The sequence below is a fragment of the Camelus dromedarius genome, chromosome 16 (genome assembly GCF_036321535.1).
Source record: "Camelus dromedarius isolate mCamDro1 chromosome 16, mCamDro1.pat, whole genome shotgun sequence".
Taxonomy (NCBI): Eukaryota; Metazoa; Chordata; class Mammalia; order Artiodactyla; family Camelidae; genus Camelus; species Camelus dromedarius.
The window spans coordinates 20,677,463-20,698,923 of record NC_087451.1 but is presented as its reverse complement, the minus strand read 5'-3'; the positions used below and the strand labels follow the sequence as shown (position 1 = coordinate 20,698,923).

The following is a 21,461-nucleotide window of genomic DNA, read 5'->3' as shown; positions in this document are numbered from 1 at the left end:
AACACCCACAGACGCCCGAGAGAAAAGGACTGCAACCCAAGAGCCCTGCCCCAGCCAAGCTGCACCCCCTCTGCAGGGGGGAAATATTTGCGGCCGCGCAAAGAGTCAGCATATCTGGCATATCTGAAAAGACCTTTGACCAAGCACCGAAGAACCAAGACCTCAAGTGCCAGGGTGACAAAAAGAAGGCAGACAGGGGTGTTCAGGGGACCCTGCAATCATGTTCCACCCCCTACACATGGTCTCAGAATGTGTTACAGAAAGTTAAGGGAGTGTGTTGGGGACGGGGAGAGGGACTGCAGAAGGAACTCTGACTACAGTCTGGAACAGAGTATGAAAACACCTCAGTGAAACCTAAGAGTTGAGGACTGATGTAGGGGAGTTCCTAGCACAGACTGAGGGAACGTGTGAAAGCATTTCAACACTCTCATTTTGGGGAGGCGGGGGATGGCGTGGAAGCGTTCTGCAGGTCTCCTCCTATCCGGGGAGAGAGAGCAGGCAGCGATGGAATAGATGACTCTAGGGAAATAGCAGGCTTCTCATATCCATATACTAATAGGAAACATAAATATACGTGGGGAATATTGGGAAATAAATATTGGGAAACATAAAGTAACCATGAACAAGATGGAAAAGAACAGAACTTCCAAGTGAATGAGGGGAAAAAAGGGAACACACAGCAGCATGATCAAATCAGTAAAAATAAGAAAAAAGTAACAGTCATAGAAAAAATGTTTTAAATGAAATGAAATCAAGTGTTGTAGTTGTTACAGTAAGTATGAATGGACTGATAAGATAGGCTCTGAATTTTTGTCATTAAAAAAACCCCCCAAACCAGTTTTTAGTTCCTTAAAAAACTAAAAATACAGTTATTGTATGACCCAGCAATCCCACTCCGGGCATATGTCCAGACATAACTCTAATTTGAAAAGACACCTGCACCCCAATGTTCACAGCTGCACTATTTACCACAGCCAAGACATGGAAGCAACCCAAATGTCCACTGACAGATGACTGGATAAAGATGTGGTGTATACACACACACACACACACACACACACACACACACACACACACACACACACACACACACACACACAATGGAATACTACTCAGCCACAAAAAAGAATGAAATAATACCATTTGTAGCAACATGGATGGACCTAGAGATTATGATACTAAGTCAGTCAGACAAAGACAAATATCATATGATATCACTTATATGTGGAATCTAAAATATGATATGAATGAACTTATTTATAAAGCAGAAACAGATTCACAGACAGAAAACAAACATGGTTACTAAAGGGGAATGGCGTCAGGGAGGGATAAATCAGGAGTTTGGAATTAACAGATACAAACTACTATATATAAAATAGATAAACAACAAGGTCCTACTGTATACCACAGGGAACTATATTCAATATCTTGTAATAACCTATAATGGAAAAGAATATGAAAAAGTGTATACACACACACACACACACACATATATAAAAATAACTGAATCACTATGTTGTGCACCAAAAACTCACACATTATGAATCAAGTATACTTCAGTTAAAAAAGACATGGAGAAGTTAAATACAACAACTAATTCACCTAATTTAGTCGTTAAGATATAAAGCTCCCATCCCCCAAACAGACAATGTCCATTATTTTGTGTTCGCACACAACACTGACAAAATCATCACCATGTACTAACTTGATCACAAAAAGGGAATCATTTTTGAAAACCATATTCTTGAATCACAATCTGTAAAATTAGGTATAAAGAATAAAAACTGACCAAAAACTCTTAAATACTTGAAACACCCAGATAACCTTGAGATGAAAGAGGAAATCAAAACCTGAAATAACACACTCTCTGGAAAGCACTGAGAAAGAGAAAACAAAACCTTTGAGGCTCGATAAAAAGCCACAGAAGACATTTACTGTCAGGAGCACCAACACTGAAATGCTTTAGCCCCAGGCCCCCTCCTCTGTGAAGGACCTTTGCAATTTTTTCACACAGTCACATTTTCATACAATTGCAAAAGTAAGGTGTATCTATGTTCTTTCTCTTACAGAGCCTGTCCCAACACCCATCCCCAATGATATGAGCTGCAGTCCCCACAAAACTTGGATCTGTTTGTTTTAGTTTAAAATGCCTTCACAACTGTGAAGTCCCTATAACCAGAGCTCGCAGAAGGTCAGTATTTCCCTACAGGGGACTGCTGGGATTTGGGAGGGACAAGTCTGTACTGACTGGTACCATTCCTGGACACTGCAAGCCACTTAGCATCCCCGCCCGCTGGGGACTAAATGCCAGTTGTCCCCTCTGCTCATTTGACATCCCCGTGGGGAGAGGATGTAGTACTAAACCTCTGTTGAAAACCTATATGCTGGATTTTGATCTAACAGGAAAATCAGGCCGGATTCTCAACCATCTCAGAGCCTCTCCAACAGATTTCAAAATCTATCGCCGTTTTATTCAAACCCCAAGAGGGGGAACGCTCCCTGTGGAAGCAAGGCTCTTGCAGTGTCTGAATGGCATAAACTTGAGTTTGGAGCCACGCCGCCAGGACTCCGGCTGCCAGAGGGAGCAGACCTATTTGCAGCCCGGCTACCTCCCAGGAGTTCCCGTGACTGGTTACTTCCTAAGATCAGCTTTCTCCTTTGCAAAAGGGCTAGAATTCCACCTCTCATCTGAGTCGATGAGGTAAGTAAAATGCCTGCAGGGGCCCGGGGGACAGTTATCTGTCAATGTTACTTCTCCGCCGGCCCTCGCGGTCTCTCTGGGGAGTTTTCTGGAGCTGGGCCTCACCGCTGTCTGAGCACCCTGTGGAAAAGCTGGCCATCTTTTGAAGCTGTCTCCTACAGGGGGTGTGAAACACATTTCTCCCTGGGAGAACTGAGACATGGCCCAAGGTCCTAGGCCTCTGGACAGAACTGAGATGAACTTATGAGGCTGTCAGAGACTCATGCTGGTGGGGGATGGACAAGCTTGGGAAAGAACGCCTTTTGTGTTCACCAGACACTACCCTAAATGTGCAGTCATAAAAATGTAAAGGAAAAAGAAATGTCAGAATATATATAATGCATCAAATAGTGGATGCTAAGGAAATCAGACCAACGTGATACACGTGGGAGAGGTGGTCCCATTCACATTCTAATGGTGAGATTTTGGGAGCCAAAATGCTGAACATCAAGGAATAATTAACCAAACTTTGATACATAGACTGTAATAATCAGAGGGCTGGATTCCATGATAATCGAAAACCACCTGCAGCTTTGAGATGCGACCATTATATATTTATTCCCAACAGCTCCTTGCCTGGAGCACATGCCCAGACTTTACGTGACTCACTCGCACTCACGTCTGTGTTCCAAATTCACTCCCTCGAAAGGGCCTTCCCCGCCGCCCCCGTCCTCTCTGCACCCCTTCTCCCCCACCCCCAGCCTAGATACCTTCCTCCTCTGATGAGCTCCCTCTTCGCCCTTCTCCCTGCTTTACGGCACGTCATCATATTCCTTTACTCGCTGATGCACTGTCTCCCCCCTTTAGATGGTCGGCTCCAGGGAGCAGAGGAAGAAGGTACCTGCGGCTGGAGGGCAGCGGACAGGGCGGGCTAGGTCCCGGGAGACCTGATCTGCGCAATGACCAAACCTCTCACTATGACGGACTCTTTATAGAAACACTCCAGGCCACGAAGTGCCAGCACTTCCGTAAAGATGAGGAGCCACGGTTGTCATGGAAAATGAAAGCAAGATCAGCAAATTTAACGAGCGTGATAAAACGTACCCTTTTCCTGCCGGGGGAGGCTGTTTGTGAAGAAGGCAGGCCCCGGCGCCCGGGGCCGGGCAGGAGCGGGGGCAGAGCTCCAGGACAGCAGGCTGCCCCGCGTGCTGCTGTTACTGCTCCCGAGCCGATGCAGCCAGTGGTCAGACAAGGAGGAGCTGGTGGAACCTGCGGAGGGAGCACAGACAGGGCAGGCTGGGCCCCACGCCATCCTTCAGGGCCCCCGGGGTGCGTCTCACGGCCGGGTTCACCTCCCGAGCCCCGACCAGGATTACTGATGACGGCTAGAGGAGAACCTGCGCTCGCGGGAAGGCGCCGGGGCACAGAAAGGACACTGTGTTGATGAATACCGAAATGCTTTTCACGAAACCACAGGTCGCCAACTCCAGTTTTCCAAATATGGCATATGTTTTACTCTTTCTACATCTATCTTCCGTGAAAAGGCAGACTTGGCACATCGGTGGATTTAGACCTCCTGGCGCATGTTGGTTTTATTCGGCCATTTTCCAAGCGTTTGGGGGGAAAATACCTGAGGAATTTTTTTGAATGCTCTTTTACCCCCAAAGATAAGGATGGCTAGTTTGCAGAGTGAGGTAAGTCCCACAAAACGGTCGGTTTTGACCCTTCTTTTCCCTTCAGGCTGCCACGCAAGTCTGAGGCTGCCTAACAGACCTGGCCCTGGCATGTGGTTAAGTAGCTGTTTGCTGTTAAGGCCCCGCGCCCCTTGTAACTGCCCTTTCTTTCTAATGGGACGAATACGGGTTTATGTTGCACAAGCTTAATTAAAATCTGGCTTCACAGGAGTGAGACTGGGGATGAGGACTCCCACACTCCCAAGAGCCACCTGCCAGATGCAAAATGTGACTCCTTTTCCTCTTCCCACTCTTGGATTCCAGCATGTCCATCCCACATCCTCACAAGTGGGACACTAGTCTGCAGTCAGAGCTCCCTCGCTCAGGCCCCTGCCTACCTCTCCGGACCCTGGATGCTCGGTGGAGCATCTTCCCGGTCCCCGGCCCTCCTCTCGCCTGGAACCAGCAGCAGCACCTACCTCTCATGGAGCTGCTGGCCGACCAGGGAGGAATGCTGTTTCTCTTCTGATAAAACAGGATGTAAGCGCCTCGGGTATTCACCTCGTCTTCTAGAAGCGGTTCCACCGTGCTGTCATCATAACTGTACCACTGGCCGTCCAGAGAGTTCCGGCAGTAGGCTGCGAAGGTCCAAACCCCAAGGCCCCATTACTGCAGCCCCACAAAAGCAGGAAGACATTTCCCGCTGGTATAGCTGAAAAGCGGACGTTTGTAACAGAATGAGAAACACTGGTCCATTTTTAGCCAGAAATGATTTTTGTGGAATCAGAAAGGATCCATCAGTTACACTCCCAGATGCTCAGGGATAAAGGAAGCTGTGGCACCACGAACAAATCCTATGTTGCAGGGCTTGCTCAGGCAAAACCTCCAATAAAACGGGAGTCCCCATTGGAATGAAAACGCGATTTGCATTTAAACTTTGTACGTGGTTTACTTGGACATCGTTGGTTTTAACCTTTAACCTTAACTGCAAATTGATTTTTGAATGCTTTTTTTTTCCCTAAGAGCTAATGTTGTGGTTTCATATAATATACTTCGGATAGATTGCATTGAAAAAATACAGTTATTTTTCCCTTCATGCCTACTGTGATGTTCTGGCAAACCTGAATGATGAAAGATAATTTAAAAAAAAAGATAATTTAAAAAGGGAGTCCCGAGTTATTTATGGGAGCCCCAGGCAACAATGCCAGTGTTCACGCAGTTCTTCTGAGAAGCTTCAGAACGCACCCCTCTGAGTCAGTGTGCAATGAAATCAGGCAGCTGGATTACGGCACACTTCTCTCCTGCCTAAGACCTGCAGTCAGACATCTAAGAAAACGTTCATAAGTAAGATTCTCACCCCCTTCCAAACAAGTACGAGAAATACTCCTCTTTTCCTCCGGACCCCAGTAGACGGTGTCATAACACCCCAATCCGGGAGCCAGCCAACTTCTGTCTGTAATGTTTCAGGCTCTGCAGGTCACCAGTGGCCACACACAGTTTCTGCCATGTATTCTTCTTGCTAGTTTTTTGTTTTGTTTTGTTTTTACTACTTTTTAAAATGTAAAAACCATTTTAAACAGAGGCTGCAGCACATGGCAAGGGCCTGGCACAGAAGGGGGCCTTCATAAATATTTGTTCAAGGAATAAATGAGTGATGATCTTGGATTTTTATACAGTCCAGTGTTTTCTAAACTGCAGGGACATTACTAGTACACTAGGAACAGCAAACTTTTAAAAAAATGAGATATTTTCATTTTTTCCAAAGATGAAATAATTCATATGATTCTAGAACAGACCAAGGTATGTGATGAGGAACAACTGAATGAGGTGTCCAGCTCTCTGTTTGTCCTTCCATCCTTCACTCCTCTCAAGTTCCTCCAAGGGATTCACAATTAAATGTACCCCAGAGAAATAAAAAACACCAAATCTGTTAAGTAAGAGTCCTTGAATCGGATCACAGATGAGGATAAACGTCACTCCCTGGGTTCCAACAGCCACCCTCCCATATTTCGTACAGTCGAAAACTCAGGCTGTAACTTTCTATCCCAACCACCAACCTGACTCCACTCTACACCTGGACCCGCCCTTCCCACCCCGGCAGGTGCTGGACGTGCGGCAGGTGAGGGGTCTGCTTGTGCCAATGCCCGGCAGCCCAGGGGTGCCTCTTCCCGGGGCGTCTGGAGGCCCGGGCCACAGCCACGGGCCGAGAGGCAGGCTCACCTGTGTAATGCCCACCTTGCAAACTGCCGTGGTGGTTGCAGACAGCGTACAAGTCGTAGAGGAAGTCGGGTGGGTAGCTGGTGGGCAGGCAGGCCGGCTGCTTCCAGGAAGGCCAGGGGCCGGGTGTGGCCTTGGGGCCGGCGCTCCTCTGGGCCACGTGGGGAGCCATGTCGAGGCCGGAGAGCGGGAACTTCACCAGCGTGGAGAGCTTGTTTCTCCTCTCCCCGACCTGGCAGAACCTCTTGAGGTGGATGATGAGGATGTCTGGCAGGGTCCACAGGCTCAGCTTCACCACGCCCTGCTGGAGGGCCTGGCAGTGGGGGCAGCGCCACGCATCGTCCTGGGCCAGCTGGAAAGGAAGCCACCGGGCCCGTGAGGCCCCCACCCCCAGGCTCACGGCCCACCCGCCGAGACCCCCCCCCCCAGCCCCCTGCCCAGCCAGGACCTGCTCCTCCTTCGTGTAGAACTGGAAACATTCGTCCAGGGTGCAGCTGGGCTGCTGGTGCGCCTGCTGCTGCCGCCACACGCTGTCCGCGTCCTGCACCTGCTCCTCCCGGAGGTTCCCGAACAGGCTGCGCAGGGGCAGAGCAGACAGAGGGCGTGTGGGCGCCTGGCATCTGCCGGGGAGGCAGGGCCCCCTTCCTAGGGCTCCCGCTCGATTTTACTGGCATTCTCGGTCTCCCCTACCAGCTCCAGGAGGGACCAGGTCCTTGGCTACCCTGCTTTGTTTCATGCTGGGGTGCAGGGGCCTGGCATCAGTAGGAGACTTAGAAATACTGGGCTGAACAAGGTCCTTTCCCAAAGCAGAGCGAGTGCCCTCAGGGTTAGAGAAGCAGCCACGCTGGGTGGTTAAGAGCACGGGCTTGAGCCGGGCAGCCTGGGTTCAACCCCTGGCTCTGCCACACATGAGCTGTGTGACACTGAGCAGCCGTTTAACTTCTGTGTGCTTCGGTTTCCACACTCCTCATAGGATGTAATGCGTGAAATAAACTGCATGTCTGTAAAGCGCCGGAGCAGTGACCGGCGCGGGGGGAGGGTGAGCGTCACCTCACCGTTTACAAGCATGAGTGACACGACCAGTGCCACCACCCAGCGCCATCATCATTGCTATTCCTGTCACTGTTGTTTATACACTGACAAGTGCCAGCGGGGCTTCTCGGAGGACTGGGTCACCCGGCGTCCAGGAGGCACGCCTACACCCGACAGTCACGCCGGGGGAACTGCCACAGAACAGGCCCCGTCTCCTCTGCGGGACTCACCGCTCCTTGGTGCCACTGTCCCACTCCACAGCCAGTTTGACGTGCGGGGGGCCCCCCGGCCTCCTGGGGTGCAGGGCCCTAGGGAGAGAGCACGGAGCCCGTCAGGTCTTGAACTCACAGAAGGTACCCGACCCTGTGGATGGGCACCTCCAGGTCTGGGGCGGGGGGAAACGTGGCAGCACCCTGATGAACAAGGTGTGTCTGGGAGAAGCACCCCAGCTTGACCAGAGCCGAGGCAGGATCACCCAGGCATGGAGCACCGAGGGGGCATGCAGTGGGTCGGGGGGATGCTGCGGACCCCGGACAGGGAGAGGAACACTTCAAGGAAACAAATCTTTCTAGAAGAAAGACAAAATGTGGTGCATCCATACAACAGAATATTATTCAGCCTTAAAAAGGAAAGAAATTCTGACACAGGCTCCAATGTGAATGAACCTGAAAACATGACGCTGCGTGAAACAAGCAAATCACAAAAGAACAAGTGTTGGACGATTGCACTTATAGCAGGTCCCTGGAGCGGCCACACACACAGCGATGGGAAACAGGGGGGTGGCCGCCCGCAGCTGAGGGGTGCAGGGGTGGAGAGCTACTGTCTAACAGGGACTGAGTTTTAGTTCCGCAAAATGAAGAGATCTGAAGATGGACAGCGGCGATGGCTGTACTTAAGACTCTTGAACTGAACACTTAAAAATGGTTAAGATGGCATATTTATATTATGTGTATTTGCCACAGTTTAAAAGAAGGAAGAAATTTCTAGGAGAACAAAACGTGCTGGGATAGGGAGGCCAAGGGGCTGAACGCAGGGCTCTGCGAAGGAGGCGAGGCTGAGGCTACCAGATGCTGGGGGAGCTGTGGGAGGGAGGGAGGAGGTGGGGCCGGGCGGCGTGGAGGTGGCGGTGACTGGAAGGGCTGCGGCCTGCGGGAGGGCTTCCTTCAGCAGGTCTGCTTCTTGGACAACTAGACTCTCTTCCAGTGTCTTCAACCACCTACCATGCAAGGCCCGTTAGTGGGTTGGTTTCTAAAACCAACAATATTTTTACTGTTTTTTAAATGATAGTTTACAGACCAATACTTTTGTAAAATAGAACAGAAATGTAATGGGGGGGGGACAGACAAAACACAAGCTCGAGAAAAAAAAATTATGATATCCATCATGCTGTAAATCGCTCTGTCAAGGGCTTTAAAGTTTCTCAGTGCTTCCTTCCAAGTTCTTGTCATGGACCGGTGACCACCAGCCTCCGGGGTGGCACCACCAGAGTGCAGCCCACTTGAGCGGCACAGCTGTCTTCTTCAACAAAGAGTGCGTGAGGGCACCCTTCTCAGGGACCCCTGCCCCGTGTTCTCTCTTCCTGTCGGACCCAAGCAGGTCCTGGCTGACACCCCTCCTGCCTCCTTAACTCTGTAAAGCAACCAGCCGAAGACGTGCCAATGGGGCGTATGGCCCAGAACCTTCTGGCTTGCCCCTACCCTGGTTCCTGTCTATTTTTAAAGGGAGGGGCCCTGCCCTAAAATGATTCTGACACCAAATCCAAAGTGTATTTCTTTTTTTTTTTCCCCTCACATCACCAAGCAACTGACTCAATTCGGACACTGTCCACTGGAGGTGGCATCAGATCCCATGGGCTGAGGGCTCAGTCCTACAAGACGGCCCCCCCTACCCTCACCCCCTTCGGGTGCCAGTCACAGGTCCAGGTTGTCACCAGTGCTTCTGACCGACAGGCTCTATGATTGGAGGTTCCCATGACCTCTTCTATGGGTTCCATTAATTTGCTAGGGTGGCTCACAAAACTCAGAGAAACCGTTTGCTTATGAGATTGGCCGTTTAGTATAAAAGGATATAACTCAGAGACAGCCAGATGGAAGAGAGGCTTAGGGCAAGGGGCGTGGGAAGGGGGGCAGAGCTTCCACGCGCTCCGAGCAGCCACTCCCCCAGAACCTCCTCGTGTTCACCAACCTGGGAGCTCTCCGAACAATGTCCTCTGGGGGTTTGATGATGGTTTCATCACATAGGCATGACTCATTAGGTCAACGGCAGTTGGCAGTCAACTCAACCTCCAGACCCTCTCCCCTCCTTCGCTCAGGGAAGTGGGACTGAAAGTTCCAACCTCTAATCACATGATTTGTTCTCCTGGCCACCAGCCCCAACCTTAGGTGCTTTCCAAAAGCCACCTCACTAACATCAACTCTGGCGTGGTGGAAAAGGGTTTGTTACGAACGTCGATACATTTACCGCCCATCTCACTTGGGAAATTCCAAGGGTTGTAGGAGGTTCGGGCCAGAAGCAGAAGACCAAATATGGATTTCTTATTAGAAATCACAGGATCACGCCCACATCTGGATTCAGTCAGCTTTGGCTGGCCAAGCCAGGGAACCTGAGAGCCTCCCTGAGAACTTTACATCTGTGGGGAAATGAGCAAAAGTGCTAGACAATTTATGAGCAAAACCTCCTCTCAGATATCGTGCTTGCCCCTTGGATTGCTTCTCAAGAAGTCTGCAGTGGAAGGTGGGGAGAATCCGGGTCGGAACCACAGGAGACAAGGCCACGCTTGCCTCACCCCTCAGCCACAGTCCGCAATCTTCTTCAGTTGGGGCCAAGGATTCAGTGGTAATATTCTCCCTTACTCAAGAGCTGGCATTCAGGTTGAATTTGGTAACCCAGCCTCACTGAATGGGTTTTTTAAGTCAGAACCATCCTGGGTTCAAATTCACAAATTCAGGCTCAGCCACTAACTAGCCGAGTGAGTGTGATCACGTTAACTCATCTCCGGGAACCTCGGTGTCTCCTCATCTTTGAAGACACCATCAGGATCTCTCGAGACGTAAGGGTTGAAGGCACGGAAGGAGTATAAGGACCTAACACCATCGCTGGTGCTGGAGACGTCAGGGACCAAGAGTAGCAAAGACTGTCATCTGTTGAACTGATGCACAGTCTTAAAGGTGTCTAGTCACGTAAGAACACATTCATTCTCTTACCAGGTCTGGACCATCTGCTTACCTGTCAACTGCCCAGTGACAGAGGGGCCGACTGTCCTGTGGGGACAAGTAGCTGCAGGCCAGGGAGAGCCCCACGACCCGGATGGCAAACAGGGATCCCGGGTTCTGCCGAGATAAGAACAGGAAGCAGGTCACCATGCACGTTGGTGTCAATCAGACTGTTAGGTGCAAAAAAGTTACTCCAAAGAGTAACCTTTCGTTCACGGTATATTTTGAATATTCCCTTAATATGACTATTCCAAACCTAGAGACAGAAAGTCTTCAATTTTTTAAGAGACAAGGGTGCACCTTTTAATAGTGATCTAACACCATTTAACACATTAAAATTTCCAAAACAATGATCACAGTATTTTAAAACAACACATGTTTAATTGGAGGAACTGTTGGCATAGTAAATGGGAAATCAAACCAATTGTGTTGTTTAATTATTAACAGGTAATTTAATTTACATTATGAAGATGGTTATGATCGTCACCAAATTACCAAAATGAGGCAATTATCTAAAAGCAAGTTGGTGAATACTTTCCATACCAAAAGCTAAGTATTTATACATTTCAAAATAAGCCACGTAAAAAGAATACTATCTATGTTTTTATTCTAAGATGTACTTTTTTTCATATTCTAACTTTTCTGAAATTGAAGTCAGCCTTAAACAGCATGATTCACAATAGTCAACAGGTGGAAGCAACCCAAGTGTCTGTCAACAGATGAGTGGACAAACAAAATGTGGTCTATACACACAATGGAGTATCACTCAGCCTTAAAAAGGGGGACAATGCTTACTCATGCTACAACATGGATGGCCCTTGAAAATATTTTGCTGAGTGAAATAAGCCAGACACAGAAGGGCAAATATTGTATGATTCTGCTTATATGAGGTTCCTAGAATGGTCAGATTCACAGAGACAGAAAGTAGGATGGAGGTTCTCAAGGGCTAGAGGCTGGGGGAAGCGGGAGCTGTTTAATGGGTGTAGTGTTTATGGGGAGGATGAAAAATTGGGGGGGTAGGGTGGTGATGGCTCTGCAGCATTGTGACTATAATTAATTACACCTGTGAATGGCTAAAATAAATGTTGGGTACATTTTACTACAAGTAAAAAAAAAAAAAAAGTCAATGGACTCGTCAAGCAATGGAAATACAGTTCTTCCAATTGTCACTGATGACCTTGGCTGCAGCCAGGAAAAAATAAAAAAATTTCTTACCAACTCTGACAAAGATAAAAGGCAGAAATTCCTACTTAAAACACACTGGCGAAATACAGACTGACTTCAGACAGAAGAGGGGGAAAGGATTACAATTCGAAGAAAGAGGAACAAGGCATGGACAGACAGCGAGACCCAAAACATCCTCGGGGCTGTGAGCCGACTCCCGGGCTGCGGCAGCTGATGCGTGCCGCGGGGAGGGGGCCAGTGATGTCCGGGGAGTGGGTGCCTGGCTAGACTACAACCACACTGTAGCTGACCTGCAGCTTCAGCAAACACAAAACTGGTGGCTGGAAGCAAGTTGACTTCAGGGTCTTAGATTCAGGGCTGGTCATGTCAGGGTGTACTTCTTAAGGAGAAGTTAGTTAAATCTGGGACTGGAGGGGTCGGGTGGGGGTGCTTTTTTCCTGGACCCTGTCACTGAGCCTTGATGTTTGGATAGCGACATAATCAAGGCACCGACACCACGTGGAGACAGCTCACTCTGCTTCCACACGAGGAAACTTTACAAAGTGACCAGAAAGATGTCTTGGTAATGATGAATCTGTTTTTTTCATTATTCATGCAAATTCATCCCATCCAGCAAATTGGTCATTTTTGTAAGAGACATTTTCCTGTCCTCTATTCTTGGCTAGGGAAATTCATTTTGGGACCCTCGGTAGCTATTCACTTCTTTTCATCTCTCCCATTCCGTGTTGAGAAGATTGAATGTATTCTTTCCAGATTATTACCAATGACCAATTCTTTCCAAATTTTTTTCAAATTATTCAAAAGATAATACTAGAAGCCTTAGGGCTGAGTGGGTGGGCTAGCCTGGGAGCCTCAGTACACATTATTCCTGCAGAAAACCATGCCCGTCCACACGTTCACCAACGCAATCGTGGAAAAGCATTCGTAGCTGAGTTGGACGTTGCCTGCGTTAGAGTTCTGCCGGCCCCATTGATTTCCTTGATCAGTTTCTAAAATGGAAAAGACAGCAGAAGTGCGGAGGGGAAAGCACACGGGTGACCAGGGAGGATAAAAGTCCAGCTGAGTCCAACGCTCGCATGAAAGTGTTTTCATCCACTTTCAACAGTCAGGAGCACAGGGCTTGGGGAAGGCTAAAGCTATTACTAGATATTCTGACCTACTTAGAGGGAAGTTAGAGTTTCTAATTAGGGCACCGTGGCAGACCTGCTAGGCAGTAGATGGAGCAAAACCCTTCGGAGATAAAGATTCGGTACCGATGCAGAAAGTAAAATGTAAAACGACTTCAACAAAGTGATATTTGGTATAAATCCTGAATCAAATGTGTGGTTTTCCTTGAGCAGGAAGGAAAATGAATTATGAAGAATTCCCTCTGAAATATTTGGTACGTCTCCCAGGTGAAAAGTTCTTAGAGATTAGTTGAGGGGAATACAAAATTCTGAGGCTGCTGACCTGTCCCTAAAAATTCCAATGTCTTCTTGGCCAAAGAGCCATCAGAACAGTTTCTGATACTCTAGGGGCTAAAAGGAATGGTTTATAGAATTTGTTGTTTTCATTTGGAAACTATCAGTCTGAGAATAAATAAATGAGCAAGGCAAAAAGGTGTTTCCCCTTGAGTTTTTATCTGATTTTCAAAAACTGGACAAAATTATTTTACTACCTAGGTTTTCATATTTGGACATAAACATAAATGTTAATTTTCCACAGAAGTTAGACCCTAAGTCCCTTGAAATTTTTAATCCAAATGTTTAAGTTTGTTTGGGTTTTTTTTGGCAGGGGGGAGGTAATTAGGTTTACTAATTTATTTTTAGAGGAGGTACTGGGTGTTGAACCCAGAACCTTATGATTGCTAAGCATGTGCTCTACCACTGAGCTACACCCTCCCTGCTAAATCAGAGTTGTTTTATATGACAATGTAAACACTCTCAATTGACAGCGAATTCTTGTCATTCCTGAGCTACCCCTAGGTTCCTACCCCTTTTCCCCACCTCCCCTCAACCACACACACACACACGCACACACACTCTCACGGACCTGCACAGGGGCCTCACTCTTCATGAGATAGCGAACCTTGCCGAGAATGCACTGCTGGAGCTGGACCCAGGAGATGGCTCTGTCTTCCCTCATCAGGAAAGGTGGCCCAAACCTGGAAACCCAAGGGAACGAGGCGATTTCAGCAGAAGAAAAACCAACAGTGCCCAACAGTCAAAAGCATTCGCTCCACTCATTGGCTTCTCTCAACTGGAAAAGAGTGAAGCACCCAGCACAGCACACAGTTGCCCACTGCAGCCCCTCATTGCAAATGGAGACACTGCGGTGCAAACAGCAGCAAAGCCAGAGAGACACTGCGATGAAAGAGATGGTTCCACATGGTCGGCCGGCTGGGATGCCCTCCTCCCCAGAGAGAGAGGAGACTAAGAGAACAGGGGACCCAGAGGAAAGCCAGGCAGAGGTGAGCCCAGAGGGAAGCCAGTCCAGTGGACACGCTGATGACTTTGTGTATCAGGAATATTCTCGTGACCGGGACTGTTCCCACATCCTGGTTTCATGAACACACAGCAGTGAGCTGGTGGTCTGAGAGTGCCTGCTGTGGCCACAGCTGTGGCTGTGGGTTCCAGCTCTGCCGTGGGTGCCCCCAGACAAATCACTGACCATTGACTGCTTGCTGGCCACCCCGTTCGAGGTTGCGTGCAGATCCAATGGAGAAAGAACATGCTACTGTTGAACGAACGTTGCTAAAATACAGCACAGATGTGAGCTGGTGCGTGTGGACTGGCAGGAGCACTGGGTGTCAACTGATACACACACAGATGGGTTTATATACCTTATCTATTATTGGGCGCTCAGGTGGTTTCCAGTTTTTTATTTAAGCAATGTTTACCTGTGGCAGGAACTATACACATTCTTTTATATATACATTTGGGTGCCTGTGACTAACTGTTTCTCTGGGACAAAGTTCCAGAAGTGGAAATGAGAGACCAAAGCTATTCATTACCAAACTGCCCTCCAGAAAAGCCACACGAATTGACCAGTGAGGCAAGTGCCCCATTCCTTGGACACTTGCCCAGAATGAGTATTATCCATTTTTAAAAGTCCTTTAATAATCTGAAAGGTTAAGTCCAGCATCTTGCTAGTGCCATCAGAATTTCTTCGGCTACTAATGAAGCTGAATATTTTAATAATTTAATATTTTTAAGTATTATTTAACTTAATCATATAATATAAAAATTAATATTTAATAATATTATTCTTCTGTGAATTAATGTTAATTTATGGCAAGAGTAAAATAAATATTTAAAATAAAAAGAAAGTGAGAAATCAATTAGCCCAGTGTGACATATTGAATAATTCATTCACTCCTTAGTAACATGACATACGCCATTTTTATCACATAACAAAAACGCACTTGGCCTTTTCTGGGTCATTGATTTATATGTATATTCTTCTGCTTATATCACAATACTTTACTAATTAAAACTTTATTCTGTTTTAATAGAACTATCCTTCTTCCTTCTTTCTCCCTCTCCCAATATTTTCTTGCTTTTCTTATGAGTCTGTTATCCCTGATAAATTTTTACCAACATTTTATCCATCAAAAAATTTTTCACTGGAGTGATCTCTTTTAAACATTTCTATTTGCATTTTATAAGAAAACCATCTGTTTTGGTGTATTTGTTATGCAACCAGTCACTTCCTTGAACTCTTTCATTAGTTTTAATCACCTTCAAGTTCCTGGTTTTCTGGACAGACAATAAAATAATCTGCAAAAGAGTGGTGATTTTATCTTTTCTCTCCTACAGGCAGTTTCTTTTCTCTTGTCCTGCACTGCGTAGGCCTTACAATCCAGCATAAACAGTGGTGAGAGCAATAATAATCATTCCTGAAACCACAGGAAAACCTCTGATGCTTAACTTTTAATTAAGGACAATGTTTGCTATCTGCTTAAGGCAGTTATTTCTGATCATCTTGATCAGATTTCTTGATCAGAAATCCTTGTTGATTGACCTTGTGAATGGATATTTAATTTGATCAAATTAGAATTATTCTAGACTGAATTCTAAGTACATATCTACACATCCCAGACATCATATAAAAGAAGGATGCAGTGAAACATACCTGCTGGCCTGCTGGCCCGAGCCCACCAAGTTACAGAAGAGGATTAGCACCTTGGTCTCACTGTTGACGGGAAGGGCTAATCGCTGACCCTCACGGGCAGACAGGCGCAGGGATACTGGTAAAACAGATGGACGAGCTGAAGAGAGAGCATTATAATCTTACACACTTGTATTCTTAAAGGACCTGCTCTGCTGGGTCAGAACCCTGGCTTCTAGCCGCTCTTCTCTTTGAGGGTACCTGAGAGCATCTCCTGGCCAGGTGACAGAGGGGCTTGGAAGGCATACACATTATCTCCCTCTGCAATCGTGTTCAGATCCTCTTCATCAAAGAAGGACCGCTGGAGTCCACTGGGATACAGTTCAACCAAGATCACCTGGAACAAGGAGGATCATTTTCCCTCTTGTTTCTGAAAGGGAGCTTAACAAATAAGAAGTCTAAAAATGACTGAGAGCCTTAAACCTCTCTTTTACTCTTTCTTTCCTTTAAGAATTTTTAGTAATAAAACACAGCAGGTATAACAATTAGATTGCAACTCAACTGCAACAGCAGAGTATCTAAGGGCTGAAGGAAGAGCAGGAAGAAGAAAATCAGAAATCGAAAGTTTCATACCCAGCTAAACTATCGTGCAAGAAGGAGCCTAAGTTTGTTTTCTGTCTGTGAGTTTGTTTCTGTTTTGTAAATAAGTTCATTTGCCTTTTTCTTTTTTTAAACCAGGTGGGGAAGGGGATGGGAAGGGATAAATTGGGAGTTTGAGATTTGCAGATAATAATTAGTATATATAAAATAAACAGCAAGTTTATACTGTAGAGCACAGGGAATTATATTCAGTACCTTGTAGTCACCTATAATGAAAAGAAATGAAAACAAATACATGTATGTCTATGTATGACTGAAACATTATGCTGTACACCAGAAACTGACACATTGTAAACTGACTATACTTCAATTAAATAATTAATTAATTTTTTAAAAAGGAGCCTAAAATAAAGCCCACTTCAGGTCAAAAAAAAGTGAGGGGGTTTACCACTAACACAACTCTGCTGAAAAAACTTCTAAATAGTATTGCTGACTTTTTTCCACATTATGTCATATATGGGAAATATCTGTATGGAACACAGAGGTGAGCAGAAGAAGCTGGTTTTGTAGTGGAGGAGAGGGGTCACTGCCTTGAGGGTCTTGGCTATTCCCAGACCCAACTCTGTCCCCTGAAAGCCCGAAGGAACCAACAACTCAGCACTCATAACCCATTCAGGGCACAGTGGCTGAGAAATTCTCTTGTAAAAGATACATTTCAGGGTGAAACAGACAAACTGAACTCAGAAGGCAAACTTGAATTGTAAGAACCAAAGAAAATGGTACATATTCATATGCGTAAATGTGCACTGGCTATAGAAACCTATAATGATAACAACCATTACCACTACTGTAACCTGTGAGAAAAGGGAGCAGGGATTCAAATATTGGATAATAATATCCACCTACAATAATATCTAAATCGAAAAGCTATATGGGAAATGAAAGCATAAATTGTGTTGTTTGGGAAAATTAACATAAGACCATGTTAGGCACGCATGTTGACATGCCAACAATAACCAGTGAGAGCATAGGAATATAATGTATATATCCCAAACTAGGAAAGATGAAATAAAGAAAAATTGCTCAACCCAAAAGAAGCAGTAGAGAAAAAAGAAACAAAAGAAAAGCAGAGTAAATAGAAAGCATAAAATAAAATGATGCAAATGAATCCAAATACATCCATGATCATAGCTGGAATAAACTTACCAGTCAAAACAAAATATCAAAATAGATGTTTAAGTTGCAATCAAAATGCCCACCCTGCACTTAGGCATCTCAAGTGACCACCTCCCTGCACAGACACATCACAGCTTTCCAATTCCTGACACTCCTTCTACTCTCTTAATGTTTCAAACTCCACCTCTCAGACTGCCCCCCTTTTGATCTTTTATTACTGCCTTTTTTTCCCCAGGACTCTTTCTCACCCACTGTCCTGCTCTCTTCTCTCAATGGATCCCCATATAGCACTTTGGGCTTACAAAGCAAGATACACACGTTTTTTCCCCCTATTTGAGATTCTCGTTAAAATGGGGACCGAAGTCCGAGGGACTGACTGGGTAGGGCAGGAAGCAGCTTGAGTAATCGTGCTGGTTACACAGATGTACATGCATGTAAAAATTCAACAAGTTATAACATTAAGAGCTGTACATTTTATTGTATCTATGTTATTCCTCAACAAAAAAAAAGCTTAAAATATTTTTCACTTAGAAAAAAAAAAATCCCAGGAGGTCACCAGGGAAGTGTAGAATTTTCATATTACAGTTAAAGACACAGAGGACCAATTACTCTGTCTAAGGTCAAAAAACTAGAAAGTGACCAAACCACAATTAGAACCCCGTTCTAAGCCCTTCCCATCATGTGACATTGCTTTTCACCACCATCACCTCTACCCTGTCCTCAGGGGGCAGGGCGGGGGATGCTGGTAGGAGTCTGCCCTCCAAAGTCACAGTGACAGGGGAGGGTACAGCTCAATTGGTAGACTGCATGCTTAGCATGCACAAGGTCCTGGGTTCAATCCCCAGTACATCTATTAAGTAAATAAATGAAAGAAAGAAAAAGAAGGAAAGGAAAAAAAGGAAGAAAGGAAGGAAGGAAGAAAGGAAGAAAGAAAAGAAAGATGGAAAGAAAAGAAAAAACCCCACAGTGAATCCAAACTCTTTACCAAGAATCTCAAAAAAAAATTTTTTTTAATTGAGCACATCCATCCCCTCTCTCCCAGACTGCCTCTCTCATGAACACATCCCCAGTTCCTTCAGCAGTGCCTCGTATTTCATTTACTGTCCCTTCAGTATCCTGCCTTGTCTCAGGACTGAAAATATAGATTAGCAACTTCAGTTCTGAAATCAAATGATCTGCGTTCAAATACTGGCCCAGCCACTGCCCTGTGTGACCTTGGGCAAGTCACTTACCCTCTCTGGGCTCACTGGTAAAATGAAGATAATTGTAATATCTACCTCACAGGATGGCTGGGAGGGGTCAGTCAGCTATGAACATGAAGTTCATAGAATGGTGCCCAGCACTTAGCAAGCACTACTGAGCGTCAGCTATCGTTGAAACAATGATGATCGTAATCACCATCACCTTCTTGGAAGACGAAGGTGGTGTCCTTTTTTGGTTATTCTATGAAAATGCAGGGAGAGGTCAAAGCCAGTCATCACGGACACCACGGTCTACTAATCAAAGAGAAACTCATGAATCACCCTGGAGTCACCAGCAAGCCAGAAATTATCCTAAGCAGCCTAGACAGCTGGCCCAGTCAGCATTCATCGTCCGGTGACCAGGCCCCAGTGCAGTGCCACCACACCTCATCCACAGAGACGCCACCTTCTTCTGCAACCATCTTCCTCAGGGCTGCCACCGTGCTGAGGATGGGCACGGCCAGGCCGACCCGCAGGAACCGCTGGCTCTTCGAGGGGAAGACCAAGGTGACGCTCAAGAATCTGGAAAATAGGAAGGAAGCCACATCCTTAAAGGACTGACATGAACTGTTGCCAACATCCCTGATACTGCATCAAGTTCGGCACTTGGGCAGGTCTCTGCTTCCCGGTGGGGTTACTGCACTTTAGGTATGCTGTCACCAGGTGGCAGTGGAGAGCCAAATTGCCAAGGGTCTCAGCTGAGTGTAGTTTCCCAGCAAGTTAAAAGTAAGATATGTGATTAAGAATGACAAGACAGATCTTCCACAATTTATGATGGGATTATGTCCCGTTAAACCCATTCATTGTACACTGAAAATATCTTAAATCGAAAAGGCATTAAATACACCTAACCTACTGAACATCATAGCTTAGCCTCGCCTACCTTAAAAGTGCCCAGAACACTTACATGAGCCTACAGTTGGGCAAAATCATCTCACACAAAGCCTATGTGAAAATAAAGTGTTGCCTTTCACACCATCATAAAGTCAAAAAATTGTAAATCGAACCATCGTGCATCAGGGACATCTATATAAATCTATGGTCTCAAGGTTCTGTATGCTAAATAGATAATCTTAAGCAAAAGGGAACTTCCCCCCTTGGTAACAGGACACAGCCTTTCTGTCCGATCTCTATGGATGCTCTCTCTGGCTCCACTTGTAATTAGCCAATTCACACAACTAGTTAGCAGAGCTGGGACTGGAGCCGAGGGAGTCGGGCCCCAGAGTCAGGGGTCCTAACCACTGCGCTAAGCTGCATCAGGCCAGGAACCACAGCTCACAGCAGACATCACTGGATGGTGTCACTGATGAGAGGCTAAACCAGTGTTATATTTGTGGCACAGAAAATCAACAGCACAGGAATTCAGAGCAGAAAGGGGGACTGAGTTGCCAGGAAAGGCTTTATGAAGCCATCCTGTCTTCACTGCATCCTAACGATGGATGGAGGATGTCAACAGATAGAGAGCAAGAGAAATGGCTTTTCTGGAGGTGCGGAATACAGGGAAGAAGTGCTGGTTCCAATGCCAGGGAAGGCGTCCCGTGTAGGAGCTCACTGACCTTCCACGAGGCTGACACTGGCCAGCTGCCGTAACGGTCACTGCAGAGCCCTGGGCTCCTGCGACGCCTGCCCTGCATGCTTCTTACTGTTACAGAGCTGAGCCTCACCACGCCTCCCCCCTCATCCCGCCTCCTCTTTTCTTTTTCTTCTCCTATCTCCCTACCACCCTTTTCCTTTTCCTTTGCTCCTTAAATAAACCTTTTCCTACACCTTCACCGAGAGGAAAAAGGATTTGGAAGTAAAGCAAGGGAAGGCAGATGGTGACAGATTTCTCCGGTTTGCCCCGTCTGACCGAGTGGTACCAACTGGCCTGTGCCGGCTCCTGAATGGGCCAAAGTCATCAGCCTGGCAACGGGGCCAATAAACAAAAGCATGTTTATATAATTCCTTCCTCTGCTAAGGAAGGGCACAGTAACCTTTCACGTTAATTGCCCCATTTAATAACTCAGTGCCCCCCAGGTACAAGGCTGGTTTCTAGAGAAATGCTTGGCTGAGAAGCAAAAGGTTGCCCACGAGGAGTAAGGATGGAAGTCAAGTTGGCGGGCGTGGCACTCACGTACCTCGTCTGGCGCAAGGGGATAGGCAGGGACACACACAGGAAAGGGTCAAAGGTGTTGCTCTGTTTCAGGCAGTGGGGACAGGTCAAGGAAGATCTGCAGGGCAAAGGAGACACATTACAGTTTCATCACAATTGAACCGTTTGGCAGTTCCTCGAACAGTTAGTTACCACTGTAGTTCCACTCCTAGGTCTACACCATGAAGAACAGAAAACAGGTATTCAAATCCTTGCACACAAATG

At 46.5% G+C, this 21,461-nt stretch overlaps 1 protein-coding gene across 2 annotated transcripts in view; it reads right to left on the bottom strand.

Annotated features, from left to right (window-relative positions):
• USP43 (ubiquitin specific peptidase 43) overlaps positions 1 to 21,461 on the bottom strand; it is a 48,125-nt gene that overhangs the window by 5,596 nt on the left and 21,068 nt on the right. The window contains exons 4-14 of one of the 2 annotated variants that reach the window (XM_064495266.1): positions 21,223 to 21,315; positions 19,492 to 19,627; positions 16,350 to 16,485; positions 16,113 to 16,248; positions 14,031 to 14,142; positions 10,828 to 10,931; positions 7,833 to 7,910; positions 7,019 to 7,145; positions 6,574 to 6,922; positions 4,833 to 4,991; positions 3,785 to 3,949 (exon numbers count right to left, since the gene is read on the bottom strand). In XM_064495266.1, the coding sequence (XP_064351336.1) occupies positions 3,785 to 3,949; positions 4,833 to 4,991; positions 6,574 to 6,922; positions 7,019 to 7,145; positions 7,833 to 7,910; positions 10,828 to 10,931; positions 14,031 to 14,142; positions 16,113 to 16,248; positions 16,350 to 16,485; positions 19,492 to 19,627; positions 21,223 to 21,315 (1,595 nt within the window). The remainder of the gene's footprint in view (positions 1 to 3,784; positions 3,950 to 4,832; positions 4,992 to 6,573; positions 6,923 to 7,018; positions 7,146 to 7,832; positions 7,911 to 10,827; positions 10,932 to 14,030; positions 14,143 to 16,112; positions 16,249 to 16,349; positions 16,486 to 19,491; positions 19,628 to 21,222; positions 21,316 to 21,461) is intronic. The other variant, XM_064495267.1, reaches the window with a different exon arrangement.